This window comes from Canis lupus, chromosome 17 (genome assembly GCF_011100685.1).
Source record: "Canis lupus familiaris isolate Mischka breed German Shepherd chromosome 17, alternate assembly UU_Cfam_GSD_1.0, whole genome shotgun sequence".
Classification (NCBI taxonomy): domain Eukaryota; kingdom Metazoa; phylum Chordata; class Mammalia; order Carnivora; family Canidae; genus Canis; species Canis lupus.
The window spans coordinates 19,094,693-19,116,481 of NC_049238.1; the positions used below are offsets into that span (position 1 = coordinate 19,094,693).

General features: G+C 36.3%; 1 protein-coding gene across 5 annotated transcripts in view; it reads left to right on the top strand.

Annotated features, from left to right (window-relative positions):
* NCOA1 (nuclear receptor coactivator 1) overlaps positions 1 to 21,789 on the top strand; it is a 243,507-nt gene that overhangs the window by 154,496 nt on the left and 67,222 nt on the right. For all 5 annotated transcript variants that reach the window (XM_038560934.1, XM_038560932.1, XM_038560933.1 and 2 more), the window contains exons 5-9: positions 308 to 474; positions 5,657 to 5,754; positions 14,611 to 14,788; positions 17,096 to 17,275; positions 18,573 to 18,668. In XM_038560934.1, the coding sequence (XP_038416862.1) occupies positions 308 to 474; positions 5,657 to 5,754; positions 14,611 to 14,788; positions 17,096 to 17,275; positions 18,573 to 18,668 (719 nt within the window). The remainder of the gene's footprint in view (positions 1 to 307; positions 475 to 5,656; positions 5,755 to 14,610; positions 14,789 to 17,095; positions 17,276 to 18,572; positions 18,669 to 21,789) is intronic.

Here is a 21,789-nt window from a genome sequence, read left to right on the forward strand (position 1 = left end):
CTGCTTCCTTTTAATGTTTAACATTCATTGGCTATTTGAAATATTTGATACATTTACATCATTAAGGAGGAAATACATCTGTGATGGCAGTTTTTCTTTTTATGTATTTTGGCCAGAATTGTCTTCTGCACTTTGGTATTTTGGAGTATCTGTTTTTCAGATGTGAATTTAGATTGTTTTCAAAATCTGACTTTATATTTCAGATAAAATTACAGATCTCTATAAGGTTGTTAATATTAAGTACTTGAACAGAGAAGGAAGTATGATGATAGAAATGTACACTAACTGGTTTTTCTTTGTGGAACAGCACTGAAAAGAGACGCAGGGAGCAAGAAAATAAATATTTAGAAGAGCTAGCTGAGTTACTATCTGCCAACATCAGTGACATTGACAGTTTGAGTGTAAAACCAGACAAATGCAAGATTTTGAAGAAGACAGTCGATCAGATACAGTTAATGAAGAGAATGGAACAAGGTAAACAAAACAAAACCATGGCTGTGTGCTTTTTTTATAAGGACCTTTATAATATGTGATTTTATTTTTTTATTATTAAGAAATTGCTTTGAATTTCATAATTTTATTAAACATTTTTGTTTAGATGGTCTTTATTTTATAACATGAATCTGAGAGCCTTCTTGTTATAACAACAAGGCTTATTAATTTAACTTGAACACTTGTTGCCTTGGGAGGTTATAGAACCTGGTACCATAGGGGATAGAGTCAAGAAACATAAGTTGTGGTGTCAGACCTGAAGCTTTGGCACAGTGTTGAAAGACAGTAGCTCAGTTGTAGGTAACTCCCTCCATCTGAAAAATAAGTTGGTCTCTGCCTTGGCTCTGGGTGTGGGAAACAGTCTCCTCTGAGAAGACTCTCATTTTTTTTTTATGATTCATATTTATACTAGCCATATTTACTGAGGACCCCACACCACAAAATCCCTAGCAAAGAGTTAAAAGAGACACAAAGGCAGAGCACTTTGGAGAAAGACTCCCACACTTGGCCCCAAGACATTCCCAAAGAAAAATTGCTCCCAAGGTGATTTTATGCTAAAACTTTAAATGACATATGAGGAAACAATCTACACAGTAAGTAGGACCCCAAATAACAAACATAAGGAATAGTCCCAAAAGAACTTCAGATTAAGAGCAGCAATGTGAAAAGATTATAAACAAATATAGTTGTAATGATTAAAGTGACAGGATTTTAAGATTTTATAAGCTGGAAAGTCAATTGTCTAGTGACAGCCGATTGAGCAGACAGGAGAAACTGGTATTTTAAGTCTGCAGGGGAAAGCCAGTAAGAGGCTGTATGTCTCCTTGCTGCTTGATCTTAAACCCTGACAGCCTGACTCATGCTCCCTAAGTTAGAGGTGAGAGGACTCCTCTGGGGATCCTGAGCAGTCCAAAGGAAAAGACACACAGACACTGACCATTGGGAATGGGTCAACATGACAAAATCAGTTCCCTGTCTTGCCTCCTCTATCCACATTTTCTCCCTACTCCCACTAGAGCCCCCTAAGGGTGAGGATTTTTGTTTGCTCATAATTGTGTTCTCCATCTCTAAAACAATTCCTGGCTATGTAGTAGACTTTCATGAATATTTGTTGAATAAATAGATGAAGAGTTGAAAGATAGTGTGAAAAAATCCCTTAGAAAATAAAGTAAAAAGATAAGCAGTGGAAAGCAAAGATGGGAATTATGGGATTAGTTCAGGAGGTGTAACATATGATTAATTCCAGAAAAAAAGAACAGACCAAATAGAAGGGAGGAAATTACAAGAGTAATGATATAAAAACAAAACAAAACACTTCTCAGAATTAGAGCAGTGTGGGTTTCCAGATTGAAAGCACTCATATAGTGCCCAACACAGTGAATAAAAAAGAAAGGAAAAAAGAAAAAACCCATACCAATGCACAATTTTTAGACACTACAGAGAAAAAACAAGAGAAAGAAAAAATAGGTGCATACTAGATTTTCAGAATGTATCTAGATTTCTGAATAGCAGCACTGAAAAATGAGAGTTCTAAACCTGGAATTCTGTGTGTACCCAAATGAAGTATGAGTGCAAAATAAAGACATTTTCAGATGTAAGCCTCAGTTGAAAAGTTTTTTTGTGTACTTTTTTCAGAAGTAGCTACCAAAACCAAGGTAGTAAACCAAGAAAGAAAGGCATAAGATCTTAATCCAAGGGAACCATAGAATCTTAACAGAAGAAAGATAGAAGGAGACTTAGAACTACAGTTGTACATCTGCCTAAAAATGTAGCCAGTCCCAGTTGAAGCAGGTAGATATGGGTCTCCAGGAGGAATAGTTCCATTTAAAAAAAAAAAAAAAAGGAAGAATATCTGATGACTGACCAAATTGAGAGGAATTTTTCAGCTCTTGGGGACAGTTTAGAGATAAAAAAAAAAAAAACTAAAACACAAAATATAAGAAATGTAAATTGTAGCACATACCTTGGCTCATTTGTGAACCGTATATTTATGTAGCTGCAGTAACATAGACGTTAAATACTGATAGCTCTAAAAATTCTTGTAACTATATTGGGAGAATGGAGGGAGGCAGGGAGGGAGAAATATATGTGTAGAAGGTTGATGTAAGTTCAAGTCTTTTTATGATTGCATGTCAGTAATGTCTGTCATGAACATAATCAAGATATAGCAAATAAACATGTTATTGGGAAATACAGAATATATTAGCTACAATTATAGGCTAGGCTACTGTAACAAGAGACCCCAAACACAGTAGCTTTAACAAGATAATCTATGTATGTGTCAGAGGTTGTGATTCCTCCCATCTTTTTTGCTGTGTCATTCCTAGTATATTACCATTACTCACATGGTTAGACATGGCTCACCTGTCCATATCCCAGCTGACAAGAAGGGGGAAGAAGAAAATGGGAAGGCATGCTTCTTTCCTTTTAAGGATAAGACCCAGAAATTGCATGTCATTTCTGTTCACATTCCTTAAGCCAGAAAGTAGGTCACTTAGCTACTCCTGCCTTAGGATTTGCCTAAAATTTTAGATGTTTTGCTTTTCACACAGTTATTTAATTTACTTGGACTTGATGGTTTATGTTTTTTTGCAAACTTGTTTAAAACACAAAAACCTGTGTTTTAATACTATAAAAATATCAATTGATGAAGGAAGTAGATCTTAGAAATAAATGAGAAACTTCTATACCATAATAATAAAAAGCCCAATTAAAAAATAGGCAAAGGCTCTGAATAGACATTCTCCAAAGACCTGTAAGTGACTAATAAATTAGCACAGGAAAAATATGCTCGTTATCATTAGCCATCAGGGAAATGCAAATCAAAACCACAATGAGATAAGATAGCTATCATCAAAAAGACAGATAACACCCGTTGGTAAGGATGGGAGAAATTGGAACCCCTATATGCTGCTGGTAAGAATGAAAAATAAAATTGTGCAGCCGCTTTGGAAAACAGTCCAGTAGTTCCACCATATTGTCCAGCAATTCCATTTGTAGGTATATACCTGAGACAAATGAAAACATATGTCCACATGAAAACTTGCACACAAATATCTATAATATCACTATTCATAAATAGCTGAAAACTGGAAACAACCCATATATCTATCAGTTGATTAATGGATAAGTAAAATGAGGTATACTTATACAGTGGAATATTATTTGGCAACAAAAAGGAATTAAGTATTGACAAATGCCTCAATATGGATTAACCTTGAAAATAGGCCAAGCAAAAGAAGCCATCACATAGGACCACACAAGTATGTTTCCATTTATATAAAATGTCCAGAATAGGCAAATCCATAGAGATTGAAAGTAGATTGGTGGTTGGCACAGGGCTTGGGAGTTTTGGGAAAATGGGGAGTGACTCTGCTGAAGAACACAAGGTTTCTTTTTGAGATGATGAATATGTTCTAAAATGCATTGTAAGGTGGTTGCACAACTGTGAATATACAAAAAACCATTGAATTGTATGCTTTAAATGCATGAATGGCATGCTATGTGAATTGTAGCTGAGTAAAGCTGTTTCTATGAATACTATATGAGATGACATTTTACACCCATTAGATTCACACACACACACACACACACAAACACACACACAAAAATTGTGACAGCAACTGTCCATGCAGATAAAGAAAAATAAAAACCCATGAACATGACCAGGGGTACATTTTCTTTAGAGAACAATCTATCAAACTTAGCACTTTTTTTTTTTTTTTTTTAAGATTTTACCTATTTATTTGAGAGCGCGCACAAGCAGAGGGTGGGGGGTGTCGCAGAGGGAGAGGGAGAAGCAGGCTTCCTGCTGAGCAGGGAACCTGAAACTAGGCTGGATTCTGCAGCTCCAGAATCATGTCCAGAGCTGAAGGCAGATGCTTAACCAACTGAACCCCCTAGCTGCCCCAAACTTACTAATATAGAAAATACACAGACCCTATATGATCTAGCAACTTCACTTTTAGTATTTACCCTAAAGAAACCTGTCACACATGTACAAAAAAGGAAATACTGAAAATAGTTTATTATAGCACTGTGATAGTCAAAGGTTTGTTAATAGTGAACTAGGAAATCTGTGAGTTGTTCGTATAATATAATACTATATACCAGTTCAAATGAATGAATCAAATCTATATCAATGTGCTTAAATCTCAAACATGATATTGATTGACGAAAGTAAGTTGGAAAAATTCTATATTTATGTAAACTTTAAGACACAAAACAATCTATTATTCATGAAATCATACATGTGTACTTAAATAATAAAAACAGCTTAGAAATTATTACACTGACCTCAGAATGCTGGTTATTTCTGAAAAGGGACAGAGGAGAAATGGTGGCAGAGCATTAGTTCTGTGTGCAACATTTATTTTTTAAAAAGGAAGGACCTGAAGCAAATGTTAACATCTGTGAAAAATGAACAGTGGCTATGTGAACGTATGCTATGTCATTTTCTGTCTTTTTTTTTTGTAATATATGAAATAGTTCATATTTTAAAGTGAAAAAATGATATCTGTATTCAATAATACCACATTTGGTTTTTGGCTAACTAACTAGTTTGACAGATTGGAAACTTATTTAAGTATGGTGCTGCTTTAAGATGATGGATGACTTTTCCAGCATAGCATCATTGCACAAAAGAATTTCAGGATCATTTAACGGTTATGGGTTTATCAATCAGATTGCCATGACATGAATGTGAAAGGTTAGCTAATTCATGCAGGCTTTAAAGGAAAGAGCATTTGTTCACTATTCAGTGGCAATTGATAAAATCAGAAAAGTATAAAAATGGAGGAAATCATCATTCTTCTACAATTTGGTCATTTCTTAAAAACTTTTGGTGTAGACTTTTTCAAAAGGCTATGTATTTATACTGTTTTTCCCACTGTTGGAACACTGGACTTAATAGGTTAGAATTCAAATTTTCCTGTTGCCATTTATTAGTTATATGATATGCAACACGTTACTCAATCTTTGTCACCCTCAATTTTGTCATCCATAAAATGAGTATAATTAAGATGAAATAATACTATTAATAAATATCACCTAGATAATAGATGTTATTTGAATCTTAAATTAGGTGAATCTTGTCTTCACAAACTTGCTATTATGGAGAAATGTACCCTTTTTGGATGTGTGACTTTTTATTTCTTTATTATAGAGAAATCCACAACTGATGATGAAGTGCAGAAATCAGACATCTCATCGAGCAGTCAGGGAGTGATAGAAAAGGAGTCCCTGGGACCTCTCCTGTTGGAGGTAGCTGTTCTCACTTAGTCACAAAATGATCAAAATCTTTGATCTAAGCCAATTTGGTTTTTTCTTTATCTTTTATGTTTTACTTCTAATTAATAAATTTTAAAACATAGTAAGTTTTCAAAAACCTTTAATAATTATTTTATAATCTATTTTGACAGTTATGGCTATTTCAGAATTAAATGTGAATAATGAATATGAGAACTTTTCATAAAGGCATTCTATATAGTCAGATGGAAAACTGAAGCCTGCTGCACGGCTCTGCCGTTTATTCCTGGAGTGGTTGGGACTCTTTGGGAGCATAAAACATTAGAATTTAGTTTGCTAGTGCTATCTATGTATATCTATGGTAGAATTTCACTTTTGAGTAAGGGATGCCACACTTTATCAGAGTAGATGTTTTCCTAAAAAGTTTCCTGATTAAAATTTTTAATTGTTTATGTAAATACTATAAGGGAACTTAATATTCTAACAACCCTCTCCTAAACTTTTTAAAGTGAAGAACCTTTAAACTTGAGTTATCTTGTAATTATTGTCATTTTCTCCCCAGCTTTTCCTGTCTAATCCTCACTCCCTCTGTTCTCAATGCAGATGTTTTATTTCCGAGCAAGCTCATCACCTCAAGTGCCCCCTCTCATACATGAATGTTAACGAACGTGTGTGTGGACACACTCATTCCCAGCAGAGTATGCCTTTCTGTCTCTAGGCCTAGTTTCATTTGTACACTTACACGTATACATATACATATATATATACACATATACACATATTTTATATATTTTTAATATATTTTGTATAAATAATAAATTCTCCTTTTCTTGTCCTGCTTGAAGGCCCTCCTTTCTGGTGAAGTCTTTCTGACAACTCAGACTTGTATGGGTCTCTTTATGTTCTAGCTCCCATATACCTTTTCCCCTATTACCCCAACTAATTGCTCTTTTTTTATTATCCATGATTCTCTCCGCCAATACTGCTAATGTAAGAATATTCTGAAAATTCAGTTCTTGGCTTTTCTAGCCCCAGAAATTCTTTGTGTGCTCTTTGCTTTAGGAGATGACACCTAAATATGTACTTCTTGCTCTAACCCTTCACATACTCTGTTCCTTTATTTTTAACAGGCTGCTAAATATTTTTTACTCTCCTAGTAGCAGTTCGCCCTCAGAATCTAAATTCTTCATATTCCCTTCATGTGACACAACCACTGTATTACTTACACTGTCAGTTTTAATGATTTTTACTAAGGAAATGCACATATTTTGTAGATTATAAAAAATATATAAAGACATAGGTCATTGAAACTGAATAGAAATGACTGCTATCTGAGAGTGTGTATGCATACAGGATCGAGAGGGGATGCTAATCATATCTGATCGAGTCCCATGATTTTTATTATATCCTCTTCATAACCTACTGAATTGAGTGTGTGACACATGACCATATTTTGGAAACAGTGTTGTAACAAGTAAGGTAAAAATGTTTATGGTAGAATCTAGGTGGTGAATGTACGGATGTTCACTACAGAATTCTTTCAAATTTGCTATATTTTGAAATTTTAAAATGGAAGCTATTAGAGGAAAATACGTTAAAGAAAGAAAAGTAACTTTTGGTTTATTTCCAACTTCTACCACATCTCCTTGCCTGGTCTGGCACCTGTCACCAGCCCCCTGTTTGAGTACCCTTGGCACTTTCTGGAGACCTGCTCTTCCCCAGCATTTACTGCCTATCTCTTCTACCCCACAGGATGTTAGTAGACTAATTCTTGCATATTGCCCAGTTTTCCTGTGTTGGTTCTGTCTGCCTTCTCAGTGCCAAGTTTAAAGTTAGGCTCAGGACTCCTTTGGATTCATTAAATATTTTATTGAATTTATTTTCTGCATATAATGTCTTTTGAGATACTAAGAAGTATAAGGTGTACAAGTTGTTGAGATTTTGGGGGTTCCTGTAGGAAAATGGTGATCACTTAAATCCTAGCTTCATCATACATTCTTCAGAAACTTCAGAGATCAACATGGAAAGCAAGTAGATTACAAACAAACCGAACACATCACACCTGGAGATAGAGAATAGTACTGCTGCTTTAATTTATGTAAACATTCATTATTGCTGCGTGAGACAAGTCCACAACACTTTAACATGAAGAGGAAATGACAGGGAAAATGTCCATTCAAAGCTACTATAAAAAGAAAACAAAGTAGGAATTATTTCTTTTAGCTGATGAAATTACCTGAAAACCACCGTGAATCAGGGAAAAGCTGTAACACAGTATCACACATGAATTAGAGGCCATCAGGCAAGCAAATTCAAATATGAAAAAACACATCAAGTTAGAAATTCTGAAACCTCAGAATAGAAATATATTTAGGTTCTTGACTTCAAGGAGCTAACAGTATTTTCATTAGCTATAGATATGTGAAACAGACTTCAAAATAGAATTACTTTTACAGACTTGAACGCTGCCTCCATCAGCAGCTTTTTCTCTGCCTTCTTCTGCATCCCCCAATCTTGTCCTCATTGCCTTAAACTTTATATAATCTAATCCAGGGCAGCTAGGAGAAGAGGTGAAAAGCCATCATGACACTGCCCTTGGATTCATTCAGGCAGTCTAGAGCTTCACTACTCAGGAAGATAGCCACTAGCTACACATGGCTATTCAAAGTTAAATAAAATTAAAAATTCAATACTTCATCCTCACCAGGCACATGTAACATGCTCAGTGCCCACATGTGGTTAATGACTACTGTATTGGACACACAGATACAGAACTTTTTGCAATGACAGCAAGTTCTCTTTGGCAGCATTGATCTAGAGGGACTTGCTTAGATAGAAGATGTGCACATCTAAAAAGTAACCAATTATCAACCATCCTATGAGGAATTCTCACCATATAGTTTTCCAGTTATTCCCCCCTTTTATTTATTGTTTAAGATTTTTTATTTATTTATCAGAGAGCAGAGCAGGCGAGAGAGAACACAGGTGGAGGGGGAGGGGCAAAGGGAGAGAGAAAAGCATATTCCCCTCTGAGGAGGAAACCTGACAACAGGGGGGTCGATCCCAGATTCCTGGGATCATGACCAGAGCTGAAGGCAGAGGCTTAACTGACTGAGCCCCAAGGTGCCCCTCCCCCTTTTAAACATAAAGTAGTATGAGTTAAGAATGAAGATACTGGAGGTGATTTCCTCATATTTAAAAGGAAAGCGAAAAAAAAAAAAGAGAGTGGAGTTAGACTTTATTCAACAAATATTTGTTGCTTGACACATAGTAAGTACTCCTGCATTTTTTATCGTCCTCATTGTCCATTGTTTCTACTGTCTGAATTTCTCTACCTCTTATTCAAAACTATGCGTTATCTGACTCTAGCTTCTTATCTCCCACTACTTCCCAAGAAAAATTCTGTTTTAGTCATGGAGGTTTCTCAGTACCTTCCTCAGCATTCAGGCCTCCTAACCTCACTTTGTGCCATTCCCTGCATTACAGTGTGCCTCTTGACCACCGTTCACCACCCAGTCCCTGGTGTTTGTATCCTTGACAAAACTATCTCCTCTCCAGCTACTTCTCAGCCTCTCCCTCAAATTTCTCTTTCTTCACTTGCCTTGTTAAATGTCAGCATCCTTCAGGGTTCTGGCCTTTGCTCTTTTCCTTTTTGTTATCCCATGCACATTTCCGGTACTTTTGTCTACGTCTGTGTCTGTGTCCTGTGATATATTTGGGTACATGTGTGTGCATGTAGGTATGTATAAATTATCATTTAGGATACTTGGTTTTCAAGCAGCAGACACCAATTCTGACTAAATTAAGCAAATGTGAATTTATTGGAGTGCTATTTGGATATCATAATTGGAAATAAGATAAAATAAGATAAAGATAAAACCAGCCTCTTACTCTTAAGGAAGCTAGAGAGCAGATAGGATATGAACAGTCTCCTAGAAAGACCCATCAGGAGTGCCCTGCTGCTAGGATGAACGCATTCCTGCCATGTTTGTTCTTTCTGTAATTTTCCTCAAGGTCCCCATTCAGATTGGAAGTCTCCCATTGGCCTGATTAAGAATCTCCTGAGACTTTATTTAATGGGGAATAAGTAGAAAGTAAGTCTCCAAAGGAAATCAGATATTCTGTGGAAGGAAAAAAGATGATTATAGTTAAGAACAAATAAACAGAAAACCAGATGATTCCATATGTACCTGTAAATTGCAAATGTCTATCTTTAGCTCAGATCTCTTTTCAGAATTTTACTCTATCTTGCTACCTTTTAAACATCCCCATTTGAATGTTCCTTAGTCATTTCATATATTTTATATATATATATATGTATATATATATATATATATATTTAATTTTTTTTTGAGAGAGAGAGAAAGAGCAGGCGCAGGAGGGGCAGAGAGAAAGAAAGAAAGAAAATCTTAAGCAGCAGACTCCCTGCCCAGAATGAGCCTGACTTGGGGCTCAGTCTCACAATTCTGAGATCGTGACCTGAGCCAAAATCAAGAGTCAGATGCAGTCCACCCAGGTGCCCGTCAAATATAACATTTCTAAAACTAAATTTACAATGTGTCCCTTTACCTCTGGCTTAAAAATATGAGGGGAAAAAAGTAAAAATTAATTAATTAATTAAAATAAAATAAATAAAATAAAATAGTAAATAAATAAAATAAAATAAAATAAAATAAAATAAAATAAAATAAAATAAGAGTAGATTCAGAAAAAGGCACTTATCTACCAGGACTCTTACATCATTAGTGAAGGATCTCCCTAAGTGCTCATTTCCACAGCTGCAAGAGGTCACCAAACGCTATTTGTTCTGCCTGTGTCAAATTCTCTTCTATCACTTCCACTGCTGTTGCCTTAATGCGGGCTCTCATTTGAACTGGAGTATCACAATAGCATTACAACTGTTCTTGCTTCCAGTCTGCACGCCAAACCTACTGCCAGAACGATCTTTACAAAAACAGATCATGTCACTCTTGTGCTTAAAACCGTTGCCTTCAAAAAAATGCCCATTGCCTTTATAATAAGTTTCTTATTTTTTTGTTTTTGTGGAAGATTTAAAAAAAACGCATTTTGCTGTTATATATAACACAGATAATAACAAGTGCATACAAGGTGATTTTGTTTTTTGAATTCTGTCTGTTTCCTCTGTTATGAATGTCCTTTCCATCCCTTATCCACCTGAGTTACTACTCCGTGTCCTTTAAGACTTCTCTTGGGTGTAGTGTGGCCTCCTCCCAGTAGTCCATACCAACAACAGTAGTTCCTTTGCCCATTTTGAGTGCTTCACTCTGTGCTTAACCTTTTTGAATTCCTCTTTGTACTATATTATAGCTATGTGTACTTGTCTTTTTCCCTTCAGAGACCATAAAATTGTTGAGAATTGTGTGTTTTATCTCAGAATTTTTGTATGTTAACTAGCACGTAGGTGATAGTGAAGCTTATGGGGTGATATAAAGCCAAAGCCCTGTGAAAAGCCTTGGCCAGTGTGGACCCACCCATGAAACACTGGGGGGTCAGGAGAGAAACCCCTCTGTTTGCTAATGTGCTGAATGGATGGATGTTTGTTACCATCTGTGTGCAGCTTGGTGGAAGACTGACTGCCAGGGCATGGAGAAACAGATTCCCTCCCAGAAGCACCTTGGAAGTTAATTATATGCACAACATACAAGGGAAACTTGTAGAATAAGAGATTATCAGCAGATTATATTAGTCATACTTCAAGAAATTAAGATGTTTGTATATTCATAGGAATAGTCTCAAAGAATATTCCCTGAAATGTTACCAGTCTTTTGGGGGTGAGATTTTGGCAGATTTTCTACTATTTCATTTTTCTACTTAAGGAGTTTTTATAAGTAAATATATATCAACTGTAATTAGAAAAAAAAAAAAGGCATTTCCAGCAAGAGACAGGCTGTCTGCATCCCAGAAGTAGGGTCAGCAGGACAACTCTGCAACCACGAGGTAGCCTTTGTAGACCTGTTTTCCAAGCCAGCCTTTTCTGGGGAAGCTCAAAAGAAATATGATGCCCAGACTTCCCAGAGGAAACAAGTCCATGTAACTGAGGCCAAGCAGAGAGAGACCTGGTGAAAGTTCTTCACTCCCTGTAAGGCAGATCAGCTGCATTTTTCCAAAGGCCAATTACTAGAATAACCCCCCAGCCTGGCAGTAAAGTGAGATACAGTCAATAGGAGGAGAACTTGGAGAAGCCCCAGTGGGTCTGTGGAAAGGATACTACAGGTACTCCAGGCCTACCATAATAAAGGAGAACTTTGGAGTCCTTTGATTTTGCAGATACTTTAAAAATAATTATACCAAATAGTCCGGGTGAATCCATAGGTGCTGGATACTGAGCCCACTGTTGGCTGGTCTTCAGACTGGGCAGAGATGATCCCAGAAGTGGGTCTTGTTCTCTCCCATTCCCTCTGCAGATAGTAAGCGACTTCCAGAGACAGACATAGAAAGTGAAGAAAGCAAAGGAGAGACTAACTGTGGCTTTGAGGATAGACAGGGTCACCAGGGAGGTAGAGAGGGAGGAACCAAGGGGGAGGCACTGAAAACTAGCTGATTATAGAGGCTGGGTAGTGTGGCCCTTGCAGTTGGCTCACCATGGAACAACCAGACTTTGCTTGCCTGTCTTTTGATGTCAATACTGTTTCTTGGGGCAGCCCGGGTGGCTCAGCGGTTTAGCGCCACCTTCAGCCCAGGGTGTGTGATCCTGGACACCCGGGATCGAGTCCCACGTTGGGCTCCCTGCATGGAGCCTGCTTCTCCCTCTGCCTGTGTCTCAGCCCCTCTCTCTCTCTCTCTCTCTGTGTGTGTGTCTCTCATGAATGAAAGAATGAATGAATGAATGAATGAATAAATAAATAAATAAATAAATCTTTTTTAAAAAATACTGTTTCTTGCTCTAAACTATGACACAGTTATACCCATACTGTTCTTTATTAAACTTTAAGAGACCAAAAATAATATAAGTGAAATTATATTTATACAGATTCAATTAATAGCTAAAAACAATTTAAATAATTTTGGATCTACTTTTGAATAATTGATACAGCTGTATTTCCATTGTTTCTATTTTCACAAAAACCATAAGGCAAATAATATGTATTGATCATCTGCTATGAAATTGATAGCTAATTTAATTTTAAAAAACCCAAACAAAATGATTAGTTAGAAATGAGGGTGCTTTCCTACCTATGTTCTTGTAATCATGAAATAGGTTAGCAAAGGGTTTATCTGATGGTGAGGTTTTTAGATCATTAATTATATCCCTGGGTTTTTATTGAAATTCCATCTTTTTTAATCTCAATTGGTGATTCTTCCAAAGTAATCAAAAGGTGTTGCATTTCCACATTAAAAAAAAAATGAGTTTAAAGCCTACTGAAACTGGAAGATTTTTGAGCAGGTAAAAAGTCCTGTTTTTAACATTTTACACAGAGAAGAAAATTCTTACAGGTAATTCTCATCATTTTGGCGACAAAGTCACAACTAAGGTAACATTTCAAAACATGCATTTTCATGTTCTGTCTCTGTAGCGTAAGTGTCTTTTTGAAAGGCAGTTTACTTTTTCATTGTTTAAATTTCATCTTTACCCTGGATAGACAAAATTAAGTGTGTTTGTTATTTGGAAAACATCTGCTAGGTAACTTATTATCATAACCACTTGTCATCATAGAAAAGGTCAGCAAATTTGGAACACTTACCTTTTTAAAAAAGAAAAATGAATAAGCCATGACATTATTAGCTCTTTTAAGAATTTTTGCCACAGATAACTAGCACACTTATGTGAGACATGAAGGATTTTCATGGTCATTTTACATCTTGTTACAAAATCCTAGAAATGTACTGTTTTCCAAAGGTCTTGTTTCTACTACTTATGCATATTCTATAGCAAGTAAACTGCAGTATATAACAATAAATGGAAAGGTTATATATAAGTAGGGTGCAGTCATCAACCTCTACATTCTGGATCTTCTGTCAGGAATCCATGGTTTGCGATATGTCTGTCTGGACTGAGTTGAGGTATCAGGGTGTCAGCATGATTTATTAATCTTAATTTCGTCTTTGTATTTTAGATTGCACTATAAATAGAGATTCTAACTTTTTCCCTGCACCTCTGGATTTAATGCTCCCCTTAGGGTATATATATCCTTTAGGAGACCCCTAGCTCTGTATCAGAGCATAGAAGGGCCCTCTGGGATTTGGCTCTTATCCGCCTCTCCAGACTTATTTCCTGCCATGAGCCTATCTTATACCATGTACTCCAGCAACTCTAAACGGCTTGTTTCTTAATGTGCCACACTTTCCCCCTTGCCTAGACTGTTCTTCCCTCATTCCTCTTCCTCTCCTTCTATGTCCTGTAGAACTCAGGTAGGGGTCTGCAAACAGCCTTTCTTTGTTTCCCATCCCAACCTCAAGTTAGGTGTTTATCTTTGTGCTCATAGAATATTTGGTGTATGTTTCTGACACTGCATTACTGGTATTTTATTATATTTATATCTCTGTAGCACTGTACCATAGGTTCTTTGAGGGTAGAAACCAGGTCTTAACCTATAGTTGAGAGATGCTTATGACTGTATGAATATCCGTTATTTGCTTCACATCTGCTACCATAGAGTGTCTCTCTCAGAGGGTTGATACACTCATTCATGTCTGCTGTATATTACTGTATAGTCTGTTTCAAAATCATATCCCTTCTACAGAGAACATGCAGTATTAAATCTTCTATTAAGTATTAAATCTTCTATTAAATCTTTTTTATTAACTTGCCATATTTTTTATCTCTTTTTCAATAGAGAAATGTGTTATGTTTATTTTTCTTTTATATTTTTAACCTTTCAATCTCTTAATTTTTTTTTTTTGACTTTGCAGGCTTTGGATGGATTTTTCTTTGTTGTGAACTGTGAAGGGAGAATTGTATTTGTGTCAGAGAATGTGACCAGCTACTTGGGTTACAATCAGGAGGAATTAATGAATACCAGTGTCTACAGCATACTGCATGTAGGGGATCATGCAGAATTTGTGAAGAATCTGCTACCAAAATCACTAGGTACAAAGCAATGTGTTTTTTTAAAAAAATATGAACTCCCTATAGCTATTATTCTTCCATTATACAGTAATTATATTTATAATACATAGTATTATTCTGAAATATGTTATATTAAAAATATTTTTAAATTTAATTTCAGCCCAATATGTAAATATGAAGGGAGGGTATCATCAAACAAGTCATAGCATTCCTTTTATCCTGTTCCTCTTGTTATGCCCTAATCATGTGACAGTAATGAGAAGCAGAGCTGTCATCTGCTTTGCCACCAGAAGCTTCTGCGTGAAATTACCTGTTTTTAATTTTGATTATGTCCAAGAAAGTGACAAATGTATATCCTTCCCACCACCCTGCTCAAAAGGAAAAAAAAAAGGGAGTGAGTGAAAAAATACTATCATGTTATATATGTATTAAAATGAACATTTTTGGAGATCAGTAGTTTCAACTCAAAAGTTCCAAATATGGTTGGACAGATTGCTGACAAAAGAGTCTAGCTGAGAGGATGGATGGAGTCTGATTTCTAGCCTCTGTTCATTTGCTAAACCCTGTGCCTATTCCTTAGCCTATGTGTGCTCTAAAAGTAAGGGGAGGGCGTTGGCTAGAAATTCTATATAACTAAACCACACATGCAAATAAAATGTTAATCTGTACCTCTTTATTTTCTATGTTATTCACTCAATAGGATAGAAGCTTTATTTCTTCTTTGAAAAGAGTACTATGTGTTTATAGTACCTAGGGGCCTGAAATGGTTATTTCTATTAAAATCACTAGTTTGATATTTGAATTATCAAGGGGTCTTTGGTGTTTTGTTATAGAAATTTAGAGTATAAATTACTTTAGAGATAACATAGTGCATTCCTTTATTTTAAAGATGGTGCAGAGATAAAGTAATTAACCCAAACCTCATAGCTAGCTCATAGCAAAACCAAGACTCCTTCCTCCAGTATAGGTTTGTTTCCATGATTTTCTCTAACAGTTACAGGCTGATGAAATGGTTAAAAGGAAGGCGGGTCAGTGAGGAGGATTAAGTAAAAAAACTATTGGGAATGGTGAGAGGAGAGCCTTTTTAAAAACCCTCTGACTGTCACCATGGTTTGAATATAACATTGTAACTGGGATATAGTGACCCATCACACAGTGATGATCACTTGAAATATACAGACATCTGGGGCAGCCCGGGTGGCTCATTGGTTGAGCATCTGCCTTCAGCCCAGGGTGTGATCCTGGAGACTCAGGATCGAGTCCCACGTTGGGCTCCCTGCATGGAGCCTGCTTCTCCCCCTGCTTGTGTCTCTGCCTCTCTCTCTCTCTCTCTCTCTCTCTCTTTCTTTCTCTCTCTCTCTCTCTTTCTGTCTCTCATGAGTAAATAAATGAAATCTTAAAAAAAAAAAAAGAAATATACAGACATCTTTTCTATAACTGAATTCCATTTTCTTATATCAAATCAGGCAACATTTATGTTTTAACAGTCATTTTTATGTAATAGCTTTACATTTTTTATTTTTAAATTTTTTTGAGAGGGAGGTAGTGAGGGGAGGGACAGAGAGAAAGAAATCATCTTAAGCAGGCTCCACACCAGCATAGAGCCCAACTCAAGGCGCAGTCTCACAACCCTGAGATCATGACCTCAGCCAAAATCAAGTCAGATAGGTGCTTAACTGACTGAGCCAACCAGGTACCCCAATTTTTATGTAATAACTTATTGATTATCCCTATACTTGAGGCATTGTTGCATATAAAGTATGAGAAAAAATGGTTATAAGAAGCCAAGGTTGGTCTCTGTATATTACAAATATTTTTTTGACTCACAGTCTCCTCTGAGAAACTTTGAATCCTCTCCCCAAAAAAGTGCATATTTTTACAAGCTCATCCTTAAGAATACATGCCTGCCAGGTTAAAACTCCTGCTTTACATTGGATCTGTGGCTTCCAATCATTTTTTCATTTCCAGTTACAAATGGAAAAGTGTATTAATTAACTGCTATAAAAATCTGAGCAAAAGAGTAGTAAGCTGTTACTTTTTAATTTCTGCCCTTAACTGTTTATGAAGACTGTTATGAATTTGTAAGGCCTTATTTTTGAGGGGAGAAATCCTGCACAATCTCTTAAAAATTTTACAGTTTTGTAATTGTTAGACATTTATATTCGGTAAGAAATACAAGTATCCTGTTGCCTCAGGATAATGTTAGATGTGAAGAGATCTGTCTTTTCATCTGAATATCTAATAAAGCAGATGGCTAAATGTATGTCTTTTGTATCTTCAGAGTTTTTCACCCTATTGGCGGACATATAATCAATTTTTCTCCCACAGTAAATGGAGTTCCTTGGCCTCAGGAGGCAACACGACGAAATAGCCATACCTTTAACTGCAGGATGCTAATTCACCCTCCAGATGAGCCAGGCACTGAGAACCAAGAAGCTTGCCAGCGGTACGAAGTCATGCAGTGTTTCACCGTGTCACAGCCAAAATCAATTCAAGAGGATGGAGAAGGTAAAACAAAGGGTGATTTTAAGGTGTTTGATCGCTTTTTCCATGGCTTTAAAGATCATGAGAGTAACTGATTATGAACAGTATTTTTCAGAGAGTATTTTTCGTCACTATATTATGTATCATAGTGGCTATTCAGCTTACTACGTTATTTCTTAATACTTAAGAAAAAAATTGCCAGCACCTAGAATCACCCCTTTCATATGCCCCCACACTCTCAGTTTTAAGCTGGCATTCCCACTAAAATGTCAAATTCAAACCAACTTGCTGCCTAGAAATAAGAGACGTAGCTAACTGCTGCCAGTTGGAAATGTACCAGATGCAGCAGGCTGTTGAACAGCTCTGATTTTTAGAAAGTTTCAAGTTTAGAGTGTGGGGAACGTTGGAGAATGGAGTTAGCATTTTTGAGGCCATACAAGGTAATTTATAAGGAGAAAACTTATGAACAGATGAAAACACAGCTAACACTCTAATAGGAACATGGTACCAACAGGGCATTAGTCAAATATGTGCCAGCGGATGAGTTTTCCATGTGAGCTAGTCTGAACTAAGGTCAAGACACCACAGATTGGAAACTGAAGGAAGGACTAGGGGAGGTAATAGGTGAGAAATTAATTGGATACAAAAAAAGGCCATGCATGTAGCAGCTTTCATCTGCAAATGGGTGCCACAGTCAAGTGAGGACTTTTTGCAGGATACACATGCCAGTGCCAGTCTGTCTTCTATGGTTGAAGTTCATGTTTAGCTGTGTGACATTCTGTGTAGCACTCAAAAATGGAAATGGGACTTCAAAAAAATTATAGATCCTAAAACATAAAATCCTCCATCAAGGGCAAAATAATGCTTCTTCAGAAAGAGTTAAGTGTTTTTCTCATATGGTAATTATTATCTGCATAGAGGTTGTAAGAATAGTCTTTGTAGCCATTAAGTATTGATAAGCATAGGAAATTGACTAAAAACTGTATTTAAAAAATCACTGTGTTCCTTTAATCTAGTGACAACCACTTCTTCAGGTTGCTATCATCCAAGTACATGAGATACATCTGTCTCCTCTGGTCTCTGTCAGAACATTCAATGGGAAGGGATAATTTATGCTAACTAGATCTCTACCCAAAGCTGCCAGTTTTTGGTTACCAGCAATTTTATCTCTAATATTATATTATTAGATCAGAATAACTCCAGTATTATGTCAGATCCTATAACATGTGTTGTTTTTATGAAAACCATTAATGGCAAATGATAGATGTGAACTGTTTTCTGCCTTCTTTTCTTCAACTTCCCCTTATCTTGTCTTGGGCAGATTTCCAGTCATGTTTGATTTGTATTGCACGGCGATTACCTCGGCCTCCAGCCATTACAGGTGTAGAATCCTTTATGACCAAGCAAGATACTACAGGTATTAACTGCAAAGTTTAGATTTACATCCAAAATTTTGTGTCCTTTTGTTGTCTGCTATTTAGCTTCTGTTCACTGGTCTTATACAAAAAGTATTTTAAATGATGGTCTTGATATTGTGTATTTTATTTTTTTTATTTTATTAACTTTTAAAGATTTTTCTTTTAAGCAATCTCCACACCCAACCTGGGGCTTGAACTCACAACCCCGAGATCAAGAATAACACACCCTACTGACCAAGCCAGCCAGGCGCTCCATTCATCTTGTGCATTTTAGATGCTGTAATCATTGCCATTGGCAGGGTTGTGGGGAGAACATTATAGCTATTCACATATTGTTTTGGTTATAAATTATTTTTCGTAATCATGGAATAAAATTTTTAAAGAAATTTGGCAATGTAGATGTAAGTATATTTATTTATAAATGATGTTTTTAAAATTATGCTTCAATGTATCTGGCTATTTCTTTTCCCTTCCCCCCTTTAAAAAATATATATTCAGGACATATTGATTAAATGCCTAGAAGTGCCTGTCACTGTGTGTGACTGCTCAGGGTGTACATGACTGAGCAGAAATCAACAATGTAATTACAAATTGTGGTATGTTTTACGATGGAAAAGGTATGAGATAATAAAAGTGAGACTAATAGGGAGAACCTATTTTTAAATTCACTGGTTAACTAATGCCTACTGAGGAGCTGATATTGAGCCTAAGCTCCAAAGAATGAGGTCGTGCCAACTCTGCAAAGTGTGGAAGGGGTGGCAAGGAAGGGTCATGATGCAGCATGAACACTCCTGATTGAGGAAGGAGAGCCAGCTGCAAAGGCCCATGGGAAAACAGTCAAGTGCTTTAGAGAAACCAAAAGAAGGGCAATAGAGCCCAAAGTAAGTCATGGTAAGAGTGCCAGGAAGTCAGGCCTTCTTTGTAAGGGCCTACTTTAGATTTAATTTTCAGCCAAAACAAATTGTTACCATTCTTAACAATTTTCTATAGTATTTTTTATATGTTAGGTAATCTTATCTTCACTTTAACACATCAAGTTTCATATTTTTACATCAGAGTTACTTATATATCACCTCTCATTTTAAAATAGGGATAGATACAGCAAGATATTTTTTAGCAGACCAACATTTAAAAAATTATTTCTACTATATTTTATTCTTTGTGAAAGTTTAGTTTTAATGTACTTTTTGACTTTTGCCATTATTTATAACATTTATTAGTATTTGTTACAATATTTAATAGTTTTTTAGTCCCAGAAATCTAATATTCCTGTTGTGTGCTTTATTCTTGTGTTTTTAAAGATAAGCTCCCAGCTGCTTTTACTGAAGAGTAGGTGAGGATAAATTAGCACTAATAACAGAGTATAGTAAAGAAAATGTCTAGGACTTAGAGATATGGCATCCGTACATAATAATTATCCCTCACCATAACTTTCTTCATTCCTCCTTTGAGTCTTCCATCTACATGTCCTTTTCCATTTTCCACCAATGAACAGCTCTGGAAAAATTTTATAACCTTTATTGAAAACCAAAAATACTAATGCATGGAGAAAAAATAGGGTCCACTGAAAATGTAATTGGTCTTTTGGGTCACTAAAACCAAGTAAGGGCTTATGAGCAGAATAAAAGCTTGGTAGAAAGGGTGGTAGTCAGGCTACAGAATAAATGGAGACAAAGAAGGCCTAAAAATTATGAGGATAATTTAGGAACAATATATTACAGCTTTTTCTTGTATTGCATTTCTATACATTGAATCTTAAATTGGATTATTTTTATAAATTTTTAAAAACTTGAGAGAGGGAGAGTGTGCACAAGTGGGGGGAGGGGCAGAGGGCGAGAAGCAGACTCCCTGCTGAGCACAGATCCTGCCATAGGGCTTGATCTCAAGACTGTAAGATCATGACCTGAGCCAAAATCAAGAGCCAGATGCTTAACTGACTGAGCCATCCAGGCACCCCTTAAACTGGATTAGAGAAGACTGTATTTTTCCACAGGAACAATGTTATTACTGATAGTTTTATTCCTAACCAAAGAACCAGGATTAAAATCTTAGATATACCTGATTTTAAGGTAAATGTATACAAATTTTAAAATTAAGCTCTGAATCATAAAATAATTATAAATCTAGAAGGAACCTCAGAGATCACAGATTCTAGCCCATTCATTTAACAAATGATAGAATGGTGACTTCCAAAACCATACAGCTAATTGCTGAGAACAGACATCCTTAAGCCCTCTTCCTTTATATTGCATCGCCTTTCACCAAAGCACTATTACAAGGACATCACTGTACTGTATACACTTATTACATAAGATACCAGAGGAAATGTAAAATATAAGGAAAATCGGGATCCCTGGGTGGCGCAGCGGTTTGGCGCCTGCCTTTGGCCCAGGGCGCGATCCTGAAGATCCGGGATCGAATCCCACATCAGGCTCCCGGTGCATGGAGCCTGCTTCTCCCTCTGCCTGTGTCTCTGCCTCTCTCTCTCTCACTGTGTGCCTATCATGAATAAATAAAAATTAAAAAAATAAAAAAATAAAAATAAATAAATAAAATATAAGGAAAATAGGTGCCAAAGAAATACAGTGTTCTTAAAATGTAAAGAACATTTTATTATAGTATCATCAAACTGATATAGATAAAAATTAATAAACTAGGATCCCTGGGTGGCGCAGCGGTTTGGTGCCTGCCTTTGGCCCAGGGCGCAATCCTGGAGACCCAGGATCGAGTCCCACGTCGGGCTCCCGGTGCATGGAGCCTGCTTCTCCCTCTGCCTGTGTCTCCGCCTCTCTCTATATATCTGTGAGTGACTATCATAAATAAATAAAAATTAAAAAAAAATTAATAAACTAGTTGCAGTAAGTATTAGATATTTAATTCCTTAAATTTTAGTAGTAGTTTTAATTCTACATGGGGTGGTTCATGTCCTTTTAAAAGAAAGTCTTCTACCAAGAAATGTTGTACAGTGGCTTACCGGTTGGTTTGGTTGGTTGGTTAAACTTTCAAATCAGCCTGTTCATGATTTTCTAAGATAGTCACTGCATTACCTAATTATTTGTTACCATTACTAATAGTTTGATCACTTTCTCCCCTCCAATTAGTACTGACATGAATACATAA